Source organism: Globicephala melas, chromosome 7 (genome assembly GCF_963455315.2).
Source record: "Globicephala melas chromosome 7, mGloMel1.2, whole genome shotgun sequence".
In the NCBI taxonomy this organism is placed as follows: domain Eukaryota; kingdom Metazoa; phylum Chordata; class Mammalia; order Artiodactyla; family Delphinidae; genus Globicephala; species Globicephala melas.
This window is the reverse complement of record NC_083320.1, coordinates 81880925-81895892: the sequence shown is the minus strand read 5'-3', so window position 1 is coordinate 81895892 and position 14968 is coordinate 81880925. Positions and strand designations below refer to the sequence as shown.

General features: G+C 38.3%; 1 protein-coding gene across 2 annotated transcripts in view; it reads left to right on the top strand.

The window, feature by feature from the left end:
• The first annotated feature begins 288 nt into the window (after positions 1 to 288).
• Positions 289 to 14968, top strand: part of ACVR2A (activin A receptor type 2A) — an 85187-nt gene continuing 70507 nt past the window's right edge. For both annotated transcript variants that reach the window (XM_030850183.2, XM_060302468.1), the window contains exon 1: positions 289 to 1005. In XM_030850183.2, the coding sequence (XP_030706043.1) occupies positions 951 to 1005 (55 nt within the window). In that variant the 5' untranslated portion in view covers positions 289 to 950. The remainder of the gene's footprint in view (positions 1006 to 14968) is intronic.

Sequence of the window (14968 nt, the reverse complement as noted above, 5' to 3'; positions counted from 1 at the left end):
CAACAGCATTTACTTGCCACCCACTGGAGCCCCACCGCCCAGCAGGCCAAGCAGGCCGAACCACGAGGCCTCGCGGTATCGAGCCTCCGCCCGCCCCGCCTCCTCGCCCTCCTGCCGGCCCCGCCCTCGCTCTCTCACCCCTCCCCCGCTCCCGCCTTGCTTCCCCGACAATCTCCTCGCGCTCCCGGCCCGGCACGCGCGCTGCGCCCGGCCGCCGCTGCCACCGCCGCAGCCGCCGCCGCTGCGGAGCGTTCCTCCGCGGTGCCTGGCTTCCAGCTTCGGGCCGGAACCGGAAGTTTAGGGGGCGGGGCCGGCGGAGGCCAGGGAACCGAAAACGCGGCCGAGCCCGGAGCCTGGAGCCGGAGCCAGAGCCTGGACCAGAACTTGGCCGCCGCCTGCGCTGCCGCCGCCGCTCGCCTCTCCTTCCCCGCGCCGCCGCCGCCGCCTCGGCCGCCACCGCCGCGAGCTCAACCGCCAGTGGTCCGGGGGACTTTGGGTGTCCGGGCTGAAGGTCGGTCCGGACGTCGGACCCAGCTCGGTTCCCGGACTGTCCGGGCGGCAGCGGACGCCGCAGCCGCCGCCTCTTCGTCGCCTCAGCCTGGCGTTTTGTTCCGAGAGACCCGAGAGGCGAGCGGAGCTGACAGTGATTTTGACAGTGATTTAAACCCGCTTTTGTTGTTGTTGGCTTTTCGTTGTTTGGTTTTGTGTGTTGTGCTTGTGTGTGGCGGTTTTTCCCCCGTGGTGCATTTTTTTTTTTAATTGTTGTGCTCGCTGTTTTATTTTTCTTTTTTTTCCCTCTTTTTTTGACCCCGTGAACGCTTTTTTGGTCGGGGCTTCCGAATATGTTTTATGACGGTTGATTTTACACCAGGAGGTTTGTTTCCGAGGAAGACCCAGGGAACTGGATATCTAGCGAGAACTTCCTACGGCTTCCCCGGCGCCTCGGGAAAATGGGAGCTGCTGCAAAGTTGGCGTTTGCCGTCTTTCTTATCTCTTGTTCTTCAGGTAGGTGCATGGAGCGCGGCGCGGCGGGGCTGCTGCCGCTGCCGCTGCTGGCGGCTGCGGTTGTTGTCGGGTCGATGAGCTTCAGCGGAGCCTGGGGAGGTTTCCTCCCACCCCGAGCCCCTCGGCGGCCGCCCCCCAGGGCTGATTATGATATGGAAATCTCCATGAATTTTCCTCGTTTTGAGTTAGGTTGGTAAGAGTGACTGCTCTGTTGTTGTGGAAGTGAGAAAGTCATGGTTTGTGGCCGTAACACTGGATGACAGCGCTGGTTGGGTTGCAATTAAGCCGCAAATACCACAAGTGACAATTTATGCAAAGGTTTGAGACCCGAAAGGCGTATTCCAAAATGTCCTTTAGTGTGGCATCCTCCAAAATAAGGGTGTTTTGTTGTTGTTGTTGTTGTTTGTGTTTTAACGTCTTTTAATTAGTGCTTCAGTGACTATCACAACAGAGATCAAAGTCAGCTGCTACTTAATTTTGACCGTGAGAAACAATGCATTATATCAGCAATTTCATCTGGGTCTCCCCTCACGTTTTCTTCAACTTCAGTGTCCAGCAGTGTTAAAAATAGTTGTAGTTGTTGTTGTTGGAGTATTAGCAATAACCCAGTGCAGAAGAGGTATGCCGCTGTGTGTTGGTAATGTGCTGGCTTTCAACCACCATTTATGTGCTCTTTTCTGGCAGAGATTTTGCTTACCTACGGAATACTTATTTTAAACGCGTTGTATTGAAGCATTGTTTTCGGTTTAGAACAGCCCATTTGAAATTGTTCACACTGCCAAATACACTGTAGTCTTCCAGGGTTGGAAGAATAATCTGGCCCATTTATATTTGAAATTTTGATTTTGTGAGAACGTTCTGTGGTTGCAACCAGTGGTTGGAAAACTAGTCTTTTGTATTTGAAATTCTGTAAATGAATACAGCATCTAGCTCAGAGGTGTGCAAATGTACCTAAGAGGAGAGTTAGTTTGATAGAAGAAACAATTTTAAAGTGGCAGTGGATCTATTTATCATAAAATTCAATATTCAGTTACTAGGTTGTGAGATAGAATTATAGGGGGACAACGAATTGACAGGTTTGTGGCCATGTCTTTATCTCGTTTGCCACAGGGAAATTAGAGGGTGGTAGTCTTTTCTTTGTGTACCTCTGTGGTGTGTGTATTTGTGTGTGTGTGTGTGTCCGTGTCCACCCATCCTCCCTGCCCCCCTTTTTAATAGAATCTTTTGTAATGTATAGAATTTTGCTGAATGGTACATTTCCTTGTGGTTAATAAATGGATAAAGTCTAGTCTTATGTCTGTAGTGGTATTGATCAGTTCCGGGTGGGCTGAATGTGTTGTGAAATGGCGATCATTGCCAGAGATTAACCAACAGAATCATGTCTGTTTAAATGGAAGAAAGAACATGCTTAAGGCAGGCTGACAGTTCTTTTTGTGCACGGTTTGGGGAGGAAGATAAACAATGGTGTCTCTGAAATGAATGAATACTGGATAACATTAAACCTCTTGCTTTTGTGACATAACTTAACCATGTAGTTTTAATTTTTCCTGTAGTACTCTTCCTCCTCTGGCCCTATATGTTCTGGTTGGTGAACTCCTCTTGTTCTCATCCCTTTTTCTGATCTTCTCCCCTTGAGGAGGAGGGGCATCATGGCCACTGACCAAAGAATTGTGGACATTATTCCCTCCCAGACCCACCTGAGTCACACTAATTGGTGAAGGAGGCTATTCTTGAGCAGTCTCAAGGTATTACTTCTGGAAAAGAAGGCTGTCGCTACAAATCTTACAGCTTCCTCTGCTTGGCTTGGGAATAAAAAGAATTGAGCATTAGTTTCTTGTAGGATTATTTTCACTGAGTCAGGAGGTTAATAGCTAAAATTTTGAAATAAAGTAATTTTGTTGCTGGAGAGCACATAGATATTGCACTTACATTAAACTAAGTATCGTTGCATCGTTTTTTTAAAAAAATAAACAATCCTAGTTCAACTAAAATATAATTCTGTTGAAGATAATTGAAATAAATCTTAAAAGACTTTCATCCATATTTATACATGAAGATTTTTATTAAAGTATCTGATTTTTTTGAAGGGCTTTTGTTTTGCATCAAATGCACTCTAAAAAAGAATTTTTTATGTTTTTTTTTCCGAATTGATTTTTCTATGTAATATGTAATCTGACCTGCTGGAAGCATGCAAATGGCTATTTTTATGAGAATTAAAAAATTTCTGAAGTTGTAATTTTTTTTTGTTTATGGGTATTTGATTGTTTTAAAAATCAGGTGAAGAACAGTAGTAAAGAGCAGTTTTATTTCAGATGTTTAGGATGGATGTTTACTGTTTTTTTTAGTATTTTGTGGACTTTGATTTTTCATTTTCCATCCCATGGTATGTATACTGGAGACTGATTATGTAGACTATTCCTCTGGGATATGGCTAAGTGTATAATTCACTCCTCTCATTCTGGGGGAAACATTTTTGAGTTTTTCCCTCATGCTGAAATGCCTTCACATTCCCTTTGATTTTGAATTTTTTCATTACTCTTATCCTTCCTCAGGTTCTGTTTCAAAACAACAATCTACTTCTTAGTTGTTTTGTTTTTAAAGCATTATGGTTAGTTTGTATCATCCTCCAAATTTGTTAAAATGTGAGGATGAGTTTAATATTTGCTCTAGGACTTAGGTTTATCATATCTAGAGTGATGCAGCTATTGTATTTGAGTTGCATTGGATAAGTTGAGAATTCTCTTGGTTTCTGTGGGAACTGGAACAGTCTGGTCCATATATTTGATGAAATAAGAAATGCAAATACAGTAATTTTGTGCATTTTCTTCAGTTCAGCTAGGCAGTACTGTGTGTGTATGTGTGCACGGATGTGTGTGTATGTGTGGTTGAGGGGTCATTGGCAGTACAGTGAATCTTCTGGGACTCTTCTGAACTTTGACTAACAAGTGATAGATATTACATGCTTTGTTTTCAAAGGCAGAATCTCTCAAATATAATCCGTGATCAAATTCAAATATAATATCTTGGAACATTAAGACCAGAAGAAAAACAAAACAACACCCTCTCCCTCAATTCATTTTTTTCTGTTTATGATAAGACAGTAGTTCTCAAGCTTGGGTGACTTTTGCTCCCCAGCCCTGCAGCTCTCCCCCAGGGGCCATTTAGAGATGTATTCCGTTGTCACAACTGCGTGGGAGGAGGGGAGGGTGTGCTACTGGTATCTAGTGGATAGAGGATGGGATGCTGGCTAATCATCCTATAATGCACAGGACAGCCTTCCACAACAAAGAATTATCTGGCTCAGAATGTCAATAGTGTTCAGGTTGAGAAGCCCTATTCTAAACTCTTAATTTTAAAAAGCGTTAGTGTGTTAGTAAAAGGTCTCTGCTCCCCCTCACACAGTTAATCATCTAAATTTTACAGGTACATGGTATTGATGATCTCCAGCTGACCTTGTATTGAGAGTTTTCATTAGCTTGTAAAATTAGAATGATTAGAAAAATAGGCTATAGGTATACACATTATTTCATCCTACTATGCTTTAATAAAAATATTTTGTTGACTCTTCTGAATAAACTTTCTCCAGTCACTTGTTATAATGGAGTACTTATGAAGACTGCATATTCATGGATATGATAAATGATTGGTCAAGGTATCAAGTTTAATTATATTTGTTTTGATTCAGTAGTTTCTTTGCAATAATGATCATCTTTAAGAATATTTCCTTTTATCCTTATTGAAATTACTGTGAGTGATGTGCTGGCAGCAGGTGTGTGTGGACCGGGGGTGGGGGGGGGGAGGGAAGGAAGGAGAAGGAGGAGGGAGGGAGAGGGAGAGAGAGAGATTAATATGGTATCTGAAAATTTCGTAAGTTTCGTATGGAAGAAATATTTTCACTATTATATTTTACCTGAATGGAAAAACTGAATTTACACCTTGAGTTTTTTTTTTTTAAGAGTATTTCCTTTACCTAGCAAACCTTAATTTTAAGAAACTTTTAAAGTAATTTCTTAATTACATAATTTTTTTGAGAATCATTATCTGGGTTTTGGTTACCATTAGACTCATTTAGGCTATACCACTAAGTAATATTCTGTGATCTATTGCAGACCCTTGTCCTTTTTGGGGTTAAAATTTGACCATAATTAAAAAGTGTTTACCTTGTTTTGAACTCTGGTTTTAAGGAAGTTACCCAGCCAGCCAGGATAAGAATTACAGTGAAATACTTAAAATAAGTAGCACTAACCAATAGAAAGGAAAAATTCTGAAATTGCTCCCACAGAAAAGTATACAAGTAAGTCTCATACTTTCTTTGTAACACATCTCCCCAGACATATCTCTGGTACTAACTGACATTTTCACCTTTTGTGTCCATCAGACTCATTGTTTCATGAGAAGTAAAAGCATAACTAAACCAAATGAGATTTTAGTAATCTTTAAATTGTCTCTTTAGACTCTAAAACTATTTTGTTGCTTTTTTAGTTTTGTCATTATCCTTATTTCTCATCGTTGGTGTCTCATAAATCTGTGATTTAAATGTGTCTTTTCATGCTCTCTAATGTTGCCACTATCATGGTGCCCCTCAGTAAGTTAGCTAAGGTTGGCAACATTTGATATTGAGGTCACTAGCATGCCTCAGTTTTATTCCATATTCTGTAACATCATTTCTTCCATTCCCTTTCATTGTGATTCCCTTTCTACTTTCCTCTCTTCTTTATCTTCTCTGTCCCTTCTGTACTTTCCTCCCTATACTGTAGGCTGCTTGTTTGTGGAACCCACTTGTTCCTTAGTCTCAAGGGTGGCTCAGGAGGGCTCACCCTTGGTTTAAATCTAAAGGGATTGAATTTAGAATGCTTGAGAATTGACCAGATAGTCTTTTCTACTGTTCTTTCATTTGTTGGTTTCTGGAATACCACACACACTTGGGACTGGTGTTACTCTCTTGGAAACAAATGGCTTGAACTTTACATTGCTCTGATTCATATCCGTTTTTAATATTCTGTTTTTCTTTAACTCTTGCTGCTTTCAGAAAGTCTATCTCTTATTATTATTCATTCATCACCTCTGTTTAAGCCAAAATTTGACCAGACCAGAGAGTATATTTATTGCCACAGCTGGGACCACATTAGACTTCCTCTGTGGTGTATTTAATTGTTAGGTTGGTTATAATAGTCATGTCTAGACAGAACATTGATTTCAAATTGACTATTGAACATGAAAGTTCCAGGAATAGTATATAGAGGAAGGAGAAGGAGAAGTCAAGAAGGTGAGGAAACTGCAGATAGCAATTGACTTTCTGTCATTCTCCAACTGTTCTGTCACTTTCATATACGCAACACATCTAGTGGTTATGCTTTGTTTAATAAAGGGGCCTAAAGGGAATGTGCTGTTGTTCCTGAGGTTGGATTTCTTAAACTATTAGTATGGTGACTTAAGGGGAAAAATGGGAGGTTCTTAAGCGGTTGTGGTGGTCAGTAGACTTGGGTTCTGGTGCCAGCACTGCCGCTGTACAGCTCATCTATCATTTCTCTTACCTGAATTATTGTAGTATCTTTCTAGCTATGACTAGCTAAGTTCCCTGCCACTAATTCCTCTTCCAATCCAACCACATACCTGCCAGACTGACCTCATTAAAAAATAAGTCTGAATATGTCACTCCTGCTTAAAACCTTTCATGGACTGTGAGTCACCTTTAACATAAAATCTGAAGTCTTAGAAGGGCATACAAGGTCCTTTTTCATTTAGATCCTGCCTGTTTTCTCTAACCTCTTGGTATAGAGGATAAGAGTATAGGCTCTGGAGTTAGACTTTCTTGCTTTTACATCCTCGCTTCACAACTTAACCTTAGGCAGATCACTTCACCTTTTGTGCTTCAGTTTTGTCATCTACAAAATGGGGATATTAATAGTGCCTACCTCACATAGTGGTTTGAAGATTAAATGTCAGATAAATTCTAGGTATTCTGCTGTGGCTCCTCCTCAGCATGAGTCCTATATGCCAGATATACAAACTCAACCTTCAGTTTCCTGAATGTGTCCTCCTTTATTGTATATTAGTATGGTACTTTTGTACATGTTATTTCTTTCTCCTTTACCTGGCTAACTCCTTGTGTTTAAGACTGAGAAGTACCACCTCTTTAAAAACAAAAGTTCTCTGCCACTCAGCCCAGATTGAGTTAGTTGATTTCTGTTCTTTATAAATGACCTTGATTTCAGTAATTAATGTAAATATTTACTTGCATATATACAGTGTAGACTCTGAGCTCTTTGAAGACATCTTCTCTTTATCCACAAACCCACTCCTAAAACCTGGTACACAATACGTGCTTAGCAAATGCTTACTGAATAAATGAAGTGACATTTTTTCATTTCTGGGCCTGAGTTTCTTTTGTATATTAAAGCGATAAACTTGGATTAGATGATCTCTGAACTTTTTTCCTACTCTAAAAGCTTTATGATTCTATAGTTCTAAGGATATAGTTTAATAGTGACATTTTATTAAGAAAAAGTGATTTTGCTGGTTGTTTTTTGAGTATCCTTAAGTTCTGCCCCCTTTTTTAATGCCGTGTCTCGGTTCCTTAGACTAAATCTTTTAATATAATTTGAATTGTATAGATTTAGAAGACATCGTAGAGTGCTTCAAATTCAGTGGCTTTCAGCTTTTTTGACCATAACCCACAATAAGAAATACTCGTTGTCTTGACTCAGTTCCCATATACATAAATGTGTATGTGTATTTATCAGAAATAGAAGTTTCATGAACTTATTGTGTGCAGGACACTTTTGTTTGTTTTTTTATTCTATTTCATTAACAGATTTTTGATTATGACCCATTAATTAATTCAGTGACCCACTAATGGGTTCTAAACTCCTAAAAAATACTGGCTTTATTCTTTTGACCCAATCCTCTGAGTAGAGAAGGAAGCTGCCTATGTAAATATGTGCAATAAAAAATATGTGCAGTGAAAAATATGCTCATTATTTAATCTGCAAAGGAGAACTTGTGCCTAGGTGCAGAATATATGGGAAACTGGTCCCAAGGGAGAACATGGACCTACCCTGACTGAGCTAGTATCTCTCTTGGACTAGCTGGATGACTTATGGACACACAAAGGCGCTAGAACAAAATTAGATTGTAATTTGAACAGTTCAGATTTTTTCATTTAGGAAAGGCTTGTTGGAGGAGATAGCTCCCAATAATAGGAAAAAAAAATGTCTTGGCAGGAGGTTAAGTATATTCATCTTAATATGAGGGATTAGGAACAAAATGGGATGAGGAATACAGAAAGCGTTTGTGAGTAAACTTGACTGTGGATGGAAGGCAAGTTGAAATGGAGGAATTCTTGACTAAATCTGAGGAAGAGATTTCTGTGATGAAAAAATGTTTATAACTGCTTGAAGTAGAACAATCTCAGTTGAGAGGGTTAAATCCAGATGAAAAGTAATTAAAACCAAGAGGAGGTAAGCGGGTGGATGATGGAGACCCTGATAGATGTCCCAAATACTTATAGTATGTGGACTATAAAATAGAAAAACAGCTTGAAGATTAAGGTAGGATGGTAGCACTACTAAATAAAATTGGTAAAGAAATAACAAGCCAGAAGAAAATAGGAAGCACTTTCATAACTAAAGAAATTCTACAGACAGAGATGAATTTAGAATATAAGCATGAATGAAAATATAAACATAGATTTGGGAAAATAAGAGTTCATAAAAAACGTGAGAGCATATAATATTCTTTAACACACATACACTGTATGGTGTATATGTCTCCATTGTGAGGTTGAGTTAATTCTAAGCTCTAGTAGCTCAATGTGTTGTTTGTGTTTAAATAATGGTCAGATTCCAGTAATTGCAGTGATTGCTCATACTGGTCATTCAGATTATATTCTTTGAAATCTATGTGAGGCATTTTCTTCACAGTAAATTATACTGTTTTATAAAAGTAGTTTTAGAAACTTTTCTGAAGTTGGTATATGTGATTCAGACCTGAATCCTAAACCTTTTCAATACCAGTCTTTTGGACTAGATAAAAGTATTTTTTTCTTTGGCTGACTATCAGTAGCTGTAATCATATTGGAAATCATTATATTCTCTAATGTTGCTGAAGAAAAATAAATGTAAAGCAATGAGATAATTATTAGGAGGACTCATGTAGGGGGGGCTTGCCTTTTTAAAATGAACCGTCTTTACATATCATAGTAATAAGCCTATCTTATCTAAAGCTTTTGAGAAAGGATTTTTTTCCTACTTATGATTACTAACTATATTTTATAGAAATGAGACCTCTACTGGGAAAAATCTGTTGGTCTTCACATCTTTATGATATATTGTAAATCAAGCTTGTTCCAAGGCATTATTTCAAGAGGAAGAGGCATGGGCAAGTTATCAGATGTTGGCAAATTTCTAAAGTGCTGAGATTAATTTTTTAAATTTGTAAACCAAGATGTAGTAAATGAAATAATATGCCACATAACACAGTAGCTGGTTCATAGTAGATCTTACATACATGTCAGTTTTTAACCTATCTTTAAAAACGTAGTATGTAAAACATTTAAAAATACAGATTCAGTTGTTGGGAGGCTTTAAAAATTTGCTCATAAATTACTTATAAGTTAATATGAAATAATATTCTGACTAAATGATTCAGCCAAAGAAAATATCAATAACGCTGCCAAGTAGGTGCCAGGAAACATCTAGAACATTCAGCTATCATAGTTCTTTTACAAAGAGTTCTTTAAGGTCTCATTGTTCTAGCATGCGTGAAACGGAAACATTGGCATTAAACCTTCATCTTTATGTATTTGTTGGAATTTAAAGTATTTCTCATAAGAAATTTCACCTAAACCTTAAGTGTTTTAAAACTTTTCATGTAAAATCTTGAAAGATTCTCAAGTCAGTTTGGGGGTACCAGTACCAGCTACCAGCCACAAGCTTCGTAAACATGATCAGTGGAGTTTTGAGGTCAATATTTTGAATGTGGTATAATATTTTGGATTAAAACTTAAGAGTCTCTCATTTAAATTCCTGCTTTCCTACTGACTCTTCTTTGACCTTGGTAGCCATGAAGACTTTACTCATCACTAACTTAAAGAGGATGAAATAAGTATTCATTTATTTAACAAATAAATATTGAACTACATGCTAGGGGTACTGCTAGGTGGTTGGGATGTAGCAGTGAACAAGACAGACATGATAATGCCCTCACAGAGCTTACAGTCATAAAGTAAGTAGTCAAATGAATAAAATAATTACAAATTGTCATATGTGCTCTGACAGGGTTCTGAGAGGGTAACTCTTTATTTTGCCTCACATCACCTATCACAGTCTCTAATTATTCAGTTTATTTATCTACCTATTTATCATCTGTTCTTTCCACTACTAGAGCGTAAATTCTGTGAGAGAGAGTTTCTCACTTATTCATCACAGTACCCCCAGGTCATGGCACGGTTTCTGGCACAGAGTAGAAGCTCAGTAAATATTTGGCTGGCTGCCTGAAGAAATGAGTGCAAGGATGGGACTGGAGAGATAGATAGGGACAAGATCCTGCAGGGCTTTTGATCTAAGCTGGGAAAGAGAATAAAATCCAAAGGGCAATGGAAAGCAAAGAGCTTTAAGGAGGAGCTTGACCTGGGTTATGTGTTAAGATCACTGGCAGCTCTCCGGAAAATATATTGGAGGTGTGTAGGAGTGAGGAGGTGAGACCAGTTAGGAGACTGTTATGTCTTCCTAAGCTAGAGAGACTCTCTAAGATCCTTTCTAGCTTTGTATTCTAGAACTTGCCTACACTTACCAGTCTTATTTTACTAGTTACCCCATTTTTTCCCGTACTTATTATTACTTAAGAAAAATGGATAGCTTATTGTGCATGTGAGAACTGAATACAGCGTCTCAAAAAAAAAAAAAAAAACTCAGAAAACACAGACCAGAGGTTATTGAATTTTTGTGGCAAATGCCTATCTTTAGATTCCATGCACCTGCTAATTTATATTCTTACTAACCATTCCTATTTCTCTTTGAAACTTTGGCTTTACTTCTTTTCAAATGCCTATTTTTAAAAAAATAATGTTACCTCTTTATTGTTTTAACATGTAATATACGGTATTGTTGATATGGCTGAAGATTTAGAAGCAGAAAACTCAGCATATTTTGTATCTTAATTCTTAGGAATTTGATATCTTTACGGGTTATCAGGGTCTTACAATAAAGGCTGAAAGGATAAATAGTTAATACTGTAGGCTATTATTTTTACTCAGGGCTATTGCCTCTGTTAAGTAGTTAGCTTGAATATTTTTATCTGAAAGATTTCAAGCCTCTACTGCTAGTGGGAGGGGGAGGTGGTGCTTGGCACAGGGAAATCAACTATATTGGCAGAAGTTCAGCAGCATCATCTTTGACTAGGGAAAAACTGCATTATTACACAGAGATAAAGCCAGAAGAGACTGTTAAACTTTACTGAATTTAGCAATATAATAGTGGCTGCCTCTTTTCACTTGGTTTCATTTAGTTTCTTTCATTTTGGAAGTAGGTAAACCTAACTGCCCGTCTTTGGTTAGCCATCTTCTTCTGTAAAGAAGTGTAGCTTCACCCTGTAAATATTACAGGCCATTTTATTTATTATGACCTTAAAGTAGTTCTAGAAGAAGAACTGGTTGCTAGGCTTTGTGCTACTTGGTAGTGGAGTTTCATACATACAAGATTAGTGAGTAGAATTTGCTAATTTTTTTTTTTTTTAAGCTAAGAGTTGAAATTAACTTCTGTAAGTACATTTTAAAATGGTTTGGGGAGAAATGAGAAGTCAAAGCTAAAAGGAAATGATAAAAAATGAGTAAGGGCAGTTGCAAGATATTAATTATTCAAGATGAGCATGGTGATAGTAAAGCAATTTGATTAGTAGGCATTCTGAAGAAGAATAAAATCCCTTTCTAAATGACCATCCTTTTATTCTCTATAAATATTGCATAGTAAATCTTTCCAGGTAACCTTTTAAAATATTCTGTTCTTTAGTTCTTTAGAGATACATAATACCAGTTTGGGTGTTGAATTAGGAAATTAATTGCTAATTTAGTTGTTTGTTAAAATGTAAATAGAGATTGCCTGTTAGCTGAGAGGGCTAGAAATAATAGAAGCAATTAAATTAGTAGGGTTTAACTGCTGAGAGGACCTAACAAACTATCAGGTACTGTTTTCTAAATTAACTATCTCTGTCAGAATCATTTTTATGAAGAATAAACTACTCAAACTGAAGAATGAAATAAAATTAAAAGCTTAGGGTCAGAGAAGAATATTGTTACATATTTTTTCTTTTTGAATCAGTGAAGGGTAGTTTTGGTCTTTTATCTACAGATCTTTCACCGCTGTAGCCCAAGAATAGCCCTACATCAAGATTTGTAATTCTTAGTCTAGCAACATATATTTAGCAACCCTGATTAAGCAGGAGTTTTATAATTAATATCTAGTCTTATTTCCATGATACGGAAAGAAATCGGTTCACTAAGAGAGCATAAGAGTAGATGAGCCTAGTCTGTTACAAGATTATAGAATTTTCTACCTTTGGAACATGTGGTTACCCAGCAAGGACTAGTTACAGAAATAGAAGCTAATCTTGTTGGTACAAGCGTAGCTGTTGCTTGCAAAGAATGGTTTTCTCAAAAACAAACAAATAGCAGTAGGTCCTTCATTTCAAATTCAGTGAAAGTAGTTAATTATGCAGTTTGGGGGCAGGTATAGTAGAAACAACAAACATTCTGTAGGGAGAAAATTTTTGTGTTGGGCCTTTCTTTACCATGGTGTGATATACCATGTGAACTTGAGAAAATTCTATAACCTTAGTTTATTCATCTGTAAAATGGTGTTTATAATACTGCCTCACAAGATTACAGTGAGGATCAAAGACTGCATGCACAGACATAAGCACACTCATATATGTGTGTGTATATGTATACACACACATACATATATATGAAGCTTTTAAAACTTCATAATGTTATTCAAAATATTTGTAATAAATGATTTTTTTCAAGGAGAGCAATAGGAGAGGTTCAAGTGAACTGTAATAACACTTTTAATTCAGAATTTGTGATTCTTCATCAGTAGACATTTATCTTTACCCTGTGAATAAAGGAATTAATTCTGTGAACAACTGAATATAAAATCTTAGAAGAACGTCTATTCCTTACAGTGACCCATAGCTCCTACAAACAAATCAACTGTTTCTTATTCCTCCAAACTTTTTTTCCCACTTGCCTTCCATTAATACTTATGAGGGGGACCATATCTGACTTATGCACTGTAGTTTCCCCAGTGTTTGACACGTAATAGGTGCTCAACAAATATTTGTGAATGAATATTGAATGCTTTCAAGTGCTTAGGATAGAGTCCACAGACTTTTTTGTAAAGGGCCAGATAGTAAATATTTTAGTCAGTCTCTTTTGGAGCTACTCAGCTCTGCCAGTTGTAACACAAAAGCAGTCATAGACAATACGTAAATGAGTCAGTGTGACTGCGTTCCAATAAAACTTTATTTATAGATACTGGAATTTGAATTTCATATAATTTTCATGTGTCACAAAATAGTATATTCTTTTTTTCAACCATTTGAAAATGTAAAAACCATTGTTCAGCATCTGTACAGCTGCAAACTGGATTTGACCCATGGGCAATAGTTTACCAACCCCTGGCATACTGCATTGTATAAGTAGCACCCTCCCCCAACTTAGAAATAAATATATTATTTTCCAAAAACTTTGTTTGGAACCTGGGAAGCATTTTCTTATAGGATGATCGTCATCTGTGTTGGTTACGTTCCCAGACCAATCTACAAGCCTGTTTTACCTTGTGTTCTGTATTCCAGCAATACAGCTTTATCCCTAGGAATAACACTGTGTCTGAGGGAAAATGGATTTAGTATTCCTTCTGAGACCAGAAGAAACAGACTCTCCCCAGCACTCTCAGAATTTCCTTCTTCCCTGCTCTCTCATTTCAAGTACCCTGCTCCCTGGGGCTTCAATAGGGTGGTATGGTGACAGGACTAAAAAGCGCTTTGTGTATGTGATTAGGGGGGAGAAAGGTGGTGGGGAGAGAAGAATGAAAGAAAATAGAAGATATCAGGATGAATCACACACAGTAGGGGTAGTACTGTTTTGTGAAACCTCAGTTATGTGTGTGATTGTATGTATACATGTACTGGGTCACAGTGAAAAATGTATTTCTTACTGTGATTTGTAGTCAGAATGTTTGAAAGCCTGTGGTTCTAAGGGTTTGAGGTCTTGAGATCCTGAGATCTTTTTTCCCCTCTTACTGCATATGAGAGCCAAATGAAAAATATAAAGGAAGCCTCTTGACCACTTGGGGACAGTGTGTTTCTGGTAAAGAGTTACCTTATGAGGTAGTTAACCTGTTTTACAGGTGAGAAAACAGGGTCATACAGCTAATAAGCATCATAATTGAGATTCAAACAGATTCTTACCTTATTTAAGAATATGTGCTTGGGCTTCCCTGGTGGCGCAGTGGTTGAGAGTCTGCCTGCCAATGCAGGGGACACGGGTTCGTGCCCCCGTCCGGGGGGATCCCACATGCCGCAGAGCGGCTGGGCCCGTGAGCCATGGCCACTGAGCCTGCGCGTCCGGAGCCTGTGCTCCGCAACGGGAGAGGCCACAACAGTGAGAGGGCTGCGTACCGCAAAAAACAAAACAAAACAAAACAAAAAACAGAATATGTGCTTGATACTTTATACCATGTTATTTCCCCTGTAGGGAAAGAAGCCATGTATGACTTCCGTTGTGTTTCAGAGGATGAAAAACATCCCAATTGGTGGCAGCTCACCAGATTTCTTGAGACATTGGCTTAAGTATTAGGACAGGGCCACTGGAAGAAAATGGTTAGGAACTCTATATGAAGAATGACATGATGTATTAGAAAAGAAGGGGCTCTGTCATTTTACCTTTAATTTTTCTTATTTCTCT